We start from the raw sequence: 12,664 nt of genomic DNA, 5'->3' as shown, positions 1-12,664 counted from the left end.
GAGTTTGTTTTCGTCATAAATAGACATTCTCATCACAAATAATCCTTCACAAATACTCGTTTATATTTTAACATATTGCGAGGCTTTAAGTCGCCACGAATGATTTTAGTTTTCACATTAGCAGCCATTATTAACCGGCAAGTGTTGAAGTATCATTAGTGATGAACTAGCTTCGTTATAATTGAAGTATCATTACTTCAACTTAATTACTTCTTTTGGCTAAGTTAATACCTCTAAATATCACCATTCTATTTATATCCACTTTTTTCACCCACAATCAAATAAAACACCAAAAAAAAAACAAAAAAAGACCAGATTACTAAAGTAATGAATTTATATAATTTTCACTATAAACATTCTTTCCATAACTCGATACTATTTTTCTTAATTTATATATATATATATATATATATATATTGCAATGAAAATGAGAATAAATAGAAAAATGAACTTATATCACCATTGGCTCAATTCCATCGAAACATGACAAACTAAAACGCAATATGCACATGAAAATTTGCTTTATATCCCAACAGAAATAATTTAACAGCCTCTCACACACAACCACGCATTTAAGATAAAACTTGGGCAAAAGATCAAAATTACAAATAAAAGGAAGAAGTTTGGAGGAGAAAAATCTTCACCTTTTTTTCACCAAAAAAAAAAAAAAAACAAAGAAAAAGAAGAGAACAAAGCTTCGGAAGAAAGAGAAAATGGAACAAATGTAATTTATATTTAGAGTAGCATTAATCCTTTTAATAATATCCTTTTATCATCCCATGAGGTAATATTAAATGAGTAAAAATTATTTGTTATATTTCACTTAGTTGCCAATCATTTTGTACCACGTTAAAGAATGTTGAGAGAATAATAATAAAAAAGATGAAAAGAAATTTCTCAGGTCATAATGCCGCCTTAAAATGTAGAAATGGGGATTGGGGATTAAGGAGTCACAAACATTTTCTTCTTTTATCATCGATGTAAAGTGTTGCCCGAAGTTTTCATAATAAATTAGAGGGGCTCTTAAAGAGAGAGGTGGGGGAAGGCAGAGTTCGAAATGTTCAAGGGTTGTATCTGTACGTTTCCATATTTTCTGTCAACTCTATCCAGAACTCTTCGTATATAATTTACTGTAATAGAATGTTGCATTACATTGATCACAAAGCTCTTAACAAGTTCTTGTTCGCATTGTACTATTCGTGTCTACACCGGTAACTTCATCGATTGAAGGCGATTACGTTCAGGTGCCACCACCATTCAATGGAAGAACGTGATAAGAAATGACTTGGGGAAAAGACGAGGAAAAGAATGAAACATAAAACTCCATGCCAACTCTCTTGATCAAAATTCTCGCTTACTCAAAATTCAGTTTAATACAAACATGAAGGCATCATTAGAACAAGCTTAAGATATAACCCAAAAATAAAAAATGTATTTCCAAGAGCTGAGGTAAACATACTTTACCACAATTCCAACCACAAACAGGTGCCAGTTATAAGAGTTCAACACTGATCAGGCCAAGCTGCAGCTTCCAAGGAACGAGAGGTCAGAGAAGAGATGCCTGCAGTTTGATTTTTAGGACCAGCAAGGCCTAATCATATGTATTATATCTAATTCAATTGTCAATAAAGGATTTTAAGTTTCATACCATGCTTGTAAACTATTGACCCCGGCGATACTCTAGTTGCTTGGTATTCTCTAGCAATATCTGCCAGCCAAACAGAATATTTCAACAAGCTCGTCATGATTGTACTTATAGAACAATTTTTCTTTTTTTATCAGTTGTACTTATAGAACAAATGACGCAAATGCCTATGTGGAGATGTCATTGAGCATCTTTTATAAACAGAGGCCACCCGATAAAATAGAACAAATCTAAAATGAAAAGGCCAGCATTATCCTAGGCTAGAAGTAAAATGTTCTTACTTCCCGAATGTAAGTTGCTACTGCTTTGCAGCCTTCAATTGCAAGTTGCATGACATTTTCAAAAAGGTCTATTGATAACTTAGAATCCATCTGCTTCAGAAAATATAACAAATGAGTGCTCCACAAATAAGATTTTTATGCTGAAAAATCAATAAAAAAGTTATTTATGGAAAATGCACAATATCAATTGAACCTTAGAATCTAATACAATGCGAAAATTGTACAAGCATTCAGAAACATCAAAGGTATCAGATATTCAATAATACAAGTAATCGAAAAACCTAAAGCCTAATCCTAATCCTCAATATTCAGGTTGACTATATGGATCAGAGAATAATCCATCAAGAAATATTATCCAACTCTGGATATTACAAAATCCAGTAAGGCCAACAGGCCATGTGAAAATATATTTGCATGAACCTTGGCCAAAAGCAGTTGATCTAATGATGGGTCGGGATCATATTGCAGGCAAATAATTGAAGTTTAAATGTGTGTGTGTGTGTGTGGGGGGGGAGAGAGAGAGAGAGAGAGAGAGAGAGAGAGCGCGAGAGTTGATTTCTTTATGAGTGAGTCTATTCTAAACCTATAAGAGATATAGAGAATAATAAACAAGAACAGATGTTCAAATATAACCTGAAGAAGAGTCACTTTGTCCAACTTAGGTAGAAACCCGACAGTGACATCAGGACCTCCAGCACTATCTTCTACGTAGTTCAAATCTGTTCACATAACAATTTTCTAAACATGAATTCATTTGTACAAGCTAAAATGAAGATGTGCCAGCAAGCCAGAAAAATAAATTAAAAGGGATGTAAATTTACCAAGCAGAGGAGTGCTGTTAAGGTACCCAGCACTACATGAAGTAACAAGATCCCGCAAAGGAATCCCAGCATCTGCAAGGGCCAAAGTTGCAGCATTGATACATGCAGATCTAGTCCCTGCAGAAAATGAATTCCCAATTCAAGAACAGAACTCAATATAACATGCTAGTTTGATTTAATTATGTATTCAACTAGTATTTTCCATTCACAGGTTCTACAACTGTCAAATACTTAATGCAAGTCCTTATATTATTTCCTTTTTATGTACATTAAGTGTCTACACGGTTCCAACTGAATGGCAGCATCACTGATTCACCCCTAACCAAACATTGGTTAAGAACAACAACATGAAAAACATATAAGCACATATCTTACAACAAAAACGTGAGCCAGATTCTGCATGTATACATAATAATTTCCCTATGACCCTCTGTTGCCTAAAATAATAATAATAATAATAATAATAATCAGCCACTCGTACAAAATCCCCAATCTACCATCACACAAACATTGTGGGAGAAGGGAGCATCAACCCATGAAATAATGTTAAACGAATTGATGCCCATCCAGGAGTAATAATTGTGCATTGATTCAATTGAGTCTCAACCTACCTCCATCAGCTTGGAGAACTTGGACAAAAATATCTATCTGCAAGATAAGTAAACATGGCTTCAGAAAAAGAACTAAGTAACCCACACTTATGTAGGAAAGGTTTTACGATGTTGTAATATAACCTGAGACCGAGGCATCAAATGTGTCATTATACAAGCTTCCATGGTCTGGCGAATAACCAGAGATATCTCTGTGGATCGTCTAAATACAAAAAAACTCTTATCAATAAGCAAGCAAAAGATAATACACCTTTGATTAGGAGATGCAGCACATACAATCCTTAGAACCAACCACCGATGTTTCTTTTTCCACAATACAGAGATCTAAAAATTGTTCCTAAAATACTTTTTTGGAATTATATCAAACTCACAAAAAAGTATACAAGTCATAATGTTACAGGGTTACAAAAGGAGATGTAGGTCTTCTATTTTGACGTAGTTACTGCAAAACAGGTGCACAAAGAAAACAGATCAATTGGAAGCCTATCATCATATCTGAACCCTTTAATTCCTGTTAGAATAGAGAAGCTAAAGTGAACACACTGGTCTGACCAAGATATGTGCCTGCAGGCTGCCACTAAGACGATTATTAGAAGCATCATAGCCCTAAACATATATTAGAAGCAAATGCAGCATATAAGACTTCGTCCTCCTCCTGTAATATAAACAACTTCGCCAAGTATTGCAACTGAAGCCAAAGGTAGATATCCTCTTTCATAATGAAACTACTACACGGCTTAATAACCCACTTATACAGACAAATCATTGAAATCACATCTCATTCAAACTTACGACACTATGAATGCCACTTCAGCACCATTTTGGTTCATCAATTAGCAACAGATAAGATATTTCAACAGGAGAAAAGTTAAAACTGCATTCCTACACTATTAAGTCGGTGATACCTGCAATCATACGGCTTTGTATACAGAGAAGACTAAAGATTAAATCAAGGCAACAAATAGAAATTAGGTGACCGATGATTTTAAGACGATTACCTGTCACCCTTTGGTTTTCTCATTCGATCCCCAGTACTAAAATTAGCCATGCTATACTCGCAGCGCACCTGCAACATTGAAAAAGAAGAAGAAGATAAATAAATGAACGCATTTAATACTAAAAATTAAAAGAAAAATAAGTATAAAAGATTGTTACCAGCGCCTTGTCGCTAATTTGTTGACTCCTATTTTGGACCTGCAAACAAGCATTTGTCATTAAAAGTCATTGTATAGCAATAACTTGGAAAATAACTCATCTTGCAAAATAAACAGCCTAAAACAGAACCGAATGCTATGGGGTACCTCTCTAGGGCCATATACTGCTGCAATGACTTTGGTGTTACCCATCTCAAACACAGCGGACCTGTAATTCATTCAAAGAATTGAGAAAAAAAGGGTAGAGTATGGGTAGAAAAGAAAAAAAAAAAAAAAAAAAATCAATCAAGGGTTTAGTACCCGTCAGCTTTAGCAACTGTACCAATCTCTGCTCGAATTTGTCTCATCTGAAATAAGTAAAAGAAACAAATAAAAGCGCTGCATAACAGAAAAGGTAAACGAGGATAATAGGGTATAAAAGAGAATGCAACTCCATGAGATTGGCGAAGACAACAATAACATTCGGAAAATATGGAATGCTCATTCTCAAAGGCAAGGTAAATAGGATAAGCGAGAGATAATACTTCCATGGGACGGCGACCATCCAAGCGAAGTCCTTCGGGGTTCACGTACTCCATCTCTGCCGAACTCGAGCTGCAACGCAAAATAACAGCGACTGTTAACCAAGACAGAGATATCGTGCGGAAGCACTTTCAGTAGTGGCCTGGGTCAGGACTCACCCGAGTTTCAACCCGGTATCCCGGGTATACCCATCCCGGATTCCGGGTTTCAAACCCGGCCTGAAATCCTAGCCGAAACCGAGTTTTTGAAATCTGAAATTCAGGTTTCGTGTTGTGCCTTCTTTCTTTTTTCTTTTTTTACACAAAAGTCCTATATGTTATTAAATTTTTTTGAAGAAAAAAAAAATGTTGAAAAGCATAATTTTTTTATTATATTTTATTAAAATTATTTTTATGTAGAATTTTATAAAAAATATATTAAAAATAAATAAATAGTGTTGAAAATCATAATTTTGGTTTTTTTTATCTAAAAGCCTATATTTTATTACAATTTTTTTGAGAAAAAATGTTGTTAAAAGGCATAATTTTTTCTATATAAAAGTCTATATTTTATTAAAGTTTTTTCAAGAAATCATGTTGAAAACCATAATACTAATGCATTGAACATTGTCTATAATAATAAAAATATATTAAAATGAAAAACTAAATTTTATGTAAAAATAAATAAAGTTAGAAACAACTAATTACATTTTTAAGTAAATGCATGTAAAAAAAAAAAAAACCAATTTTGTTTTTACTTAAAGCGAAGATTTTTTTAATATATAAATTCGGGTACTGGGTTTTAAATTCGGAATTCGGATTTCATACTAGGCCTAGATCGGGTAGGTTCAGATTTTGAAATGCGGATCTCGGCTTGGGTTCCGGACCAAGCTGGAAAAAAACTCGACCTAGATGAACAGTCTTAGAGGACACTCCCCTACTCCTCCTTGTTCCATCTCCTAGTGTTGGTTGATTTGAGAGACAGAGACAATTGTGATAGTGTCGTTTGGCTTTCTAAGTAGTCATTTTTAACTTAGACGTTGTTATTATGCTGAGCGTGCCTTATAATGCATTTGTACTTTTTATTTTATTTTAATTTTTTTCAAATATTTTTTAAACATTTTTAAAATAAAAATACGCAATTTTATTCATTATTATTTTTTTAACCATTAAAAAAAATTAAAATAGACAATCGGTCAAACTGAGCGACAAACTTACACAGCATAATATTATTTTCTTTTTTAACTTTTATTTCTGAAACTCAGGCTGGAACAAAGACTAGCGAAAATTTACAAATTATGTGAACTCCATCATGGGAAGACAGGCACATGGCCACATTCACAATGTAACTACGACACCATGGCCACAAAGAGTTTCAATACACGGTACTCATGTATCATACAAGGCCTACGAGGTGTGAGTAGACAACAAAGTGGTTCTTATTCCAGTTTACCTGCCTCACTAAATAAGACGCTGTACTATTTTGCGCCAGAACTCAACAAGAAACAGTCAAATCTTCAAATCAACGTAGAAGTATTATTTTCGTAGGACGATCCTATCAAAATAAATCAACAAATTGATATTATTTCATATGGATTTACTATACAATAAAAGTAGTTTTATAATATAACGTACTATCTTAAGCCACGTCAGTTTGTGGTTTTATTTTTATAGAATATCATTGTAGCCAAATCATTTCTCTTTCTACCAATAGAAACCAAGCCAAAACCCCTCATGTAACACCCACGACAACAAAGAAGAGAATGCATATAAACAAAATTGCGAGGATGCCCATTTTAGATGGAACAAACCATTAAAGAAAAAACTAATGAATAAGAATCAAAGCTCACGGACCACCTTGGATCCCTCAAACCCCATTTGACAAAGCTAGGGTTTATGAATCGTGGAGTGAGAAAAACACAAAAGTTCTAGAAAGAGCAAAAAGGTGGAGATTGAAGACTAATTCTGATTGTTAGGGTAAAAATACCAAGCTCAAAATAGTAGTTCAGGCCCAGTCCATTGGGTGACCCTCATCACAAGTAAGAGGGAAAATAAAGGTAGAAGGGAAACAGGCAAGGCAAAGTGTCAAGGTTCAGGAAACGAAGTTAAACACACAAAGCCAATGGGAGATGGCGATGTGACATGAAGCTGACACTCCACACCAACCAATGCCTCAATAAAAGGGCTTTCCTACTTGATAAAAGAGGATGAACGATCTAAGATTTGGGATCGAATGAGAGGGGAGAAGAGAGAGAGGCTCCTGGGCGACTCTGGCTGGATCACTGAGGGCTTTTTCACCCTCATCACAAGAGACTCTAGGGATATTATCTACTCTAGGCTAAAAGGGTCAAGGACCCCCATTGTATAGTGAATTATGAGAGACTGTAAAATGCTCTCATTATAGTGGATTTGCTCTCCAAATAACCCGTAGACGTAGGCTCTATACCGAACCATGTAAATTCATATGTCTCATTCCCTCTTTGCATTTTCTGTATTTATTTCCTATTCACTGTTATGGACATACGTACCAGTACCGTATCACAACCCCAACAAGTCACTCTTGGTTCCTCCTCCCAATCTATGGATCAGACAGTTCCACTCTCTTTAGGTACACCATTTCCTTTGTCTAATACTTTGTTTTATCAGAAATTCTCTCCTAATTTTCAAGCTATTTCCACCTCCATTTTCACCCAAATTGAGCCACAAACCTATAGCCAAGCTGTTAAAGACCCTAATTGGTGCAAGGCTATGGATGCTGAGTTAACAGCTTTAGAGTTGAACAACATTTGGATCATTTCTGACTTACCACCAGGGAAGGTTCCAATTGCTTGCAACTAGGTTTATAAGGTGAAGTGCAACTTAGATGGGACAGTTGAGAGGTTAAAAGCTCGACTTATTGCAAAGGGATATATGCAACAAAAAGGGATAGATTATCATGAAACATTTTCCCCTGTTGCTAAGATGTTTATAGTGAGAAAGTCTGCTTTCCATAGCTACAGCTAAAAATTGGTAATTACATCAATTTGATGTAAACAATGTCTTCCTCCATAGAGACTTAGAAGAGAAAATTTATATGCAAAAGCCTCCAGGATACAACAGAGGGAAACCAAATCACATATGCAAATTACAAAAAAGTTTGTATGGCTTGAGGCATGCCTCGAGACAATGGTACTCTAAGCTTTTAGCTGCATTAGTCGAGTTTGGGTCACTTAAGGTATTTTCTTGGGATAGAAGTGGCAAGATCCTCCAAAGGAATCCACATTTGCCAAAGGAAGTATGCACTTGACATCCTTGTAGACTCGGGCACCCTTGGTTCAAGACCTGTTAAGGCTCCTATGGATCAAAACACTAAGCTGAGCAAAGACACTGGCCAAATGTTACCTAACCCTGCAATATACAAAAGGCTCATTGGTCGATTGCTTTTTTTAACAATTACACGACCTAACATTTCTTATAGTGTGTAGAATCTGAGCCAATTCATGGACTGTCCAACCAACGTTCACCTAGCTGCAACACAAAAGGTTTTAAGGTACCTAAAAGGAGCTCTTGGTCAGGGGATTTTGTTCTCTTCCTTAGCTAAACTTCAACTGTCAGCTTATTATGACTCTGATTAGGCCTCTTGCCCCAACACTAGGAGATCAGTCACTGGATATTGTGTGTTCCTTGGGAGTTCCTTAATATCTTAGAAGTCTAAAAAGCAGTTCATTGTGTCTCGATCTTCTGTTGAAGCAGAATATAGAGCCATGGCTACGACTTGTTGTGAAGTAACTTGGCTAAAGTATCTCCTCATAGATTTACAAGTAACTTATGTACAAGATGCTACTCTTTACTGTGATAATCAAGTAGCCTTGCACATTGCATCTAACCCTGTATTTCATGAACGAACCAAGCACATTGAGCTTGACTGCCATCTCATCAGGGAAAAGATATAGAGGGTAGTATTCAGATTGCTTACATTCCTAGTAAGTTGTAGTTAGCTGATGTATTCACAACGGCACTTCTTGCTTATCTCATCAACTCACATCTCTGCAAGATGGGAGTAGTAAATTACTACTCTCCATCTTGTGGGGGGGCTACTAGAGCATGATAATAAAAATGCAACAAAGGAAGGTACAACACAGAGGGTGGCCTCGGCAAATGCGATCACCTGAGCATAATGGTGCATGGCTATGTTGCATGGATGTACTAATGTCAAGGACATTTTCTCTCTGTGTATTCATTCTTTGTAGTGGAGTCATTAGTCCTTTTTTCTTGTCTTTTTGTTCAGACTTGCCTGTATGTAAAGCTGGCTACTGCCTAGCAGCATATATGTTTGTTTTCCTTTGAATAGATAGTGATAGGTGCTTTTGATACATGCTTATATATATTGTATTCTGAATTTCATATTATTTTCTAATGAGAAGTTCATAGCTTTTCCTTCCATTTTGAAGCTGTTTTCACTTCTCACATTTTCCTTCTCATCCTTTGCTCCACAAGTGCTACTCTGAAACTTGTTTTCTTATAAGATTGGCCAATTAAACGACCTATTGTGCCCAACTTACCATGAAAAGGGTAGGTCATAGATACAAATCCAGAAAAGAGCATGGGCCATTTGGATTTTTTATGGTTGCAACTCACCATCAAATTCTTTCAAAACAACCAAATTCTTATCAAATGACCAAGGATAATGACGTCAAACTTTTTCCTTATCCTCTGTGGCAGTGAAAATAACCATAAAAATATCATAATCCACATTCTTAAAAGACACTTTGCTAACTGGTTTCCCTAAATTAATCATCAAAGACTTGAGGGCATCTTTAATTTTTCCCTTTATAAGATGTTGTTGTAACCCAAGTATCCTTAATAGTGACTTCCTCCAATTCACTGCCAGAAAAAGGGAAAGATTCCTCCACCTTTTTGTAATATCATCCTCCATATATTACCAAGCAGGTCAAGAAAACAAGAGACCGGCCAGTACAATACAGAGAGTACGGATGAAATTGAGAAAAAATAATACCATCACTAGTTGGAAACCAAATCTTGTAGAAGACAAGAGGGAACTCTCACCAAGAGAAACCGTTCAAGGGAGAGAGTGTACCTATCTTTTCCCAGATAGTTAGAATTAATAAGATTTGTTAGATGGCATTTCAGATGGTAATTCTCGAGTCCATGTTTAAACAATGGTCCATGTACATACATACGTGAATAGATGATCCTGAAGATTAGTGATGAATACAATTGGTTTTGCACTTTCGTGTGCCTTGGAAACCACCTTTCCCCACTTGAATTGGACTTTTGCATGAGAAACTGTGTATTCGAAAAAAAAGGGTGGTGCTAGAGCCACCGATAAAAGGTACCGATAATATATATATATATATATATATATCGATGAAGTAAATTATTTTATTTTTTTTGTTTTTTGTTTTTTTTAAAGCATTTTTTATATATTTCAATAAATTAGAAAATATTAAAAAATATAATACTAAAAAAATAAGCAAACACAAATCCTAAAAAAAAAAAAAAGTAATAGACACAAATGATAAGAGAACTTGCAAATGTCACAAATTTTTTATGTATCTATCATAATACCGAAACTGTGTAGGAGGAGAACTTGCATGAAAGGGATGCCACATCAGCAAAAAGAAAAATGATGCCTATTTACTAAAGTCTTGATTCAAGATTTTTTGAAAAAAGGCTACAAATACTTGCATATTGGTTCTGTTCAGGTTGCTGTCAAACCTTCTCTTCTCCCACATACCCTTCTCCACATGTTCTTCTATAAGTTTAAACTTGTGATTTTAAGCTTATAATTTTACTAAGCTTATATTTCATTGTCTTTTGAAACACTTGGCTATTATATATAGAAATAGATAATATCAGTTTTTGAGGTTTTTGGGCTATCAATTTGTTTTCGTCTGACGTTGGGCCCATTGTTGATTAGATCTGTATTGGGCAATCCTTTCATTTAAAACACATCAGTTCCTGGGCTTTGCTATGCTTTTTTTTTTTCACAAATTTATTGCAACACCTTTCAATTTAGGGTGCGGCTACCAACCGGATGGGTTCAAAATAAAGTTTTACACTCACTAAGAACATCCACATTGGTCTTTGCATATGCATATACAAATTCATATTTACGTAATATGAGCCTAAATTCTTCTACATTGGCTTATGCATATATATATATATATATATATATATATTTAGTTAGCTATAAACAATACTTATGTAAATTTGGAGACCCACTATTCACTCTACAAAATATTTTTTATTCATTATTTCTCTTTCCTCCCACTCTCTCTCTCTCGACAACCCCCCAACAGGATTATTTTCATCCCGATTTGCACTCCCCCCAAACATGATTTCCTCTTCTCCATCACTCTCTCGGCTCGAACAATCTCGATGGAAGATCAAACTTGTGCAACTCTCTCCCATGATGGCTGTCGACGGAGCTTGCAACAACTCTGGACTCGTCACGGTTGCATTTTCAGGTATGAAAGCTTTCCTTTGTTTCTTCATAGTTTCGATGATGTATTTCTTCTCAATTTCTTGGTTTTAGATTAGGGTTTCGATGATGCTAGTTTTAGATAAAGGTTTCTTGATTTTAGATTTTGGTTTCGACGATTCTGGCTTTGCATTTCTTGTGATTTTCTATTCTTGCTTGCGTGATTCTTGCGTGCATCTGGTTTCGAGATGCATATGGTTTCGATTATTGCCCCAAAACTATGAGATTGAAAACAAATCTATAGTTGTCTGTAGGAGTCGTTTATCTTGTTTTGGGTCTTCGGCTTTGTGGTTGTAGTTAAAAATCCAGGAAACAAATGCTTGATTTTCTGGCTGGTGCAAACAAAATTGTTGTTTTCATCTTTATTTTACATATGAACAAGGGCTGGTGCATTTCAATGGAGGAATTTGTATTGTAATGATCTTGGAGAAATTTGTAATGTAATAAATTTGTAGTAATGATCTTGGAGGAATTTATATTGTAATGAATTTGTATTGTAATGTTCTTGGAGAAACTTGTATTGTAATGATTTTGGAGAAATTTATATTGTAATGAATTTATATTATAATGATCTTGGAGAAATTTTTATTGTATTAAGTTGACATTACAAACTGTTTTTTAGCATAGAATTATGAAGTTGATATTATTGCATGCTCTTCCTCTAATTGCAAAGTCTATAAAAAAAATAGGCAAAAAATTAATAATAATATTTTATTATTATTTTGTCTCAAATATGCATAAGCCAATATAGAAATTTTGCTAGAAAAGCAAAGTGTATATGCAAAAGAGATGGTTTTGCATATGCATATGCATAGACCAATGTTAATGCTCTAATAACACTAAGATACGTAGAAATTCCAGCAAAATATAAAATAGAGGTGTATGCAGTGCATCCATCGGCCCCTTCTCCCCTCCATTTAATCTCAATATTCACTGATATTCACTATGACAACAAACGTTGTCCCCACCCCCCAACCCAACTCCCACCGACGAAGCAAAATCTATTCCCCTCTCTTCCTCCTCCCCCTCCATTGAACCCATCATAACTCTTGCCATCTTGAACTCTCTCATTCAAAAAAAAAAAGTATATTAACTATAAAGCCTATATGGCATAGGAACAAAATATCATTATCGAAACCTGATGAAGAAATTTATGTGCAAGTACAGG

At 35.0% G+C, this 12,664-nt stretch overlaps 1 protein-coding gene across 4 annotated transcripts; it reads right to left on the bottom strand.

The window, feature by feature from the left end:
• Positions 1-1,309: 1,309 nt before the first annotated feature.
• LOC121258498 (exosome complex component RRP41 homolog) lies at positions 1,310-5,192 on the bottom strand. Of its 4 annotated transcripts, none has more exons than XM_041160026.1 (12): positions 5,037-5,191; positions 4,813-4,859; positions 4,660-4,720; positions 4,514-4,552; positions 4,357-4,424; positions 3,482-3,560; positions 3,359-3,395; positions 2,748-2,864; positions 2,560-2,645; positions 1,927-2,016; positions 1,649-1,708; positions 1,310-1,561 (listed from the first exon to the last, which is right to left on the bottom strand). In XM_041160026.1, exons 1-11 carry the CDS (start codon positions 5,088-5,090, stop codon positions 1,661-1,663), a joined length of 726 nt encoding a protein of 241 aa, XP_041015960.1. In that variant the 5' UTR covers positions 5,091-5,191; the 3' UTR covers positions 1,310-1,561; positions 1,649-1,660. The 4 variants fall into 4 exon arrangements, with proteins under 4 accessions (XP_041015960.1, XP_041015961.1, XP_041015963.1 ...); XM_041160027.1 differs by having other exon boundaries at positions 1,310-1,522; XM_041160029.1 differs by lacking the exon at positions 1,927-2,016 and having other exon boundaries at positions 1,310-1,522; positions 5,037-5,192.
• Positions 5,193-12,664: the final 7,472 nt, after the last annotated feature.

This window comes from Juglans microcarpa x Juglans regia, chromosome 3S (assembly GCF_004785595.1).
Source record: "Juglans microcarpa x Juglans regia isolate MS1-56 chromosome 3S, Jm3101_v1.0, whole genome shotgun sequence".
Classification (NCBI taxonomy): Eukaryota; Viridiplantae; Streptophyta; class Magnoliopsida; order Fagales; family Juglandaceae; genus Juglans; species Juglans microcarpa x Juglans regia.
This window is presented reverse-complemented; position numbering and strand designations above follow the sequence as displayed.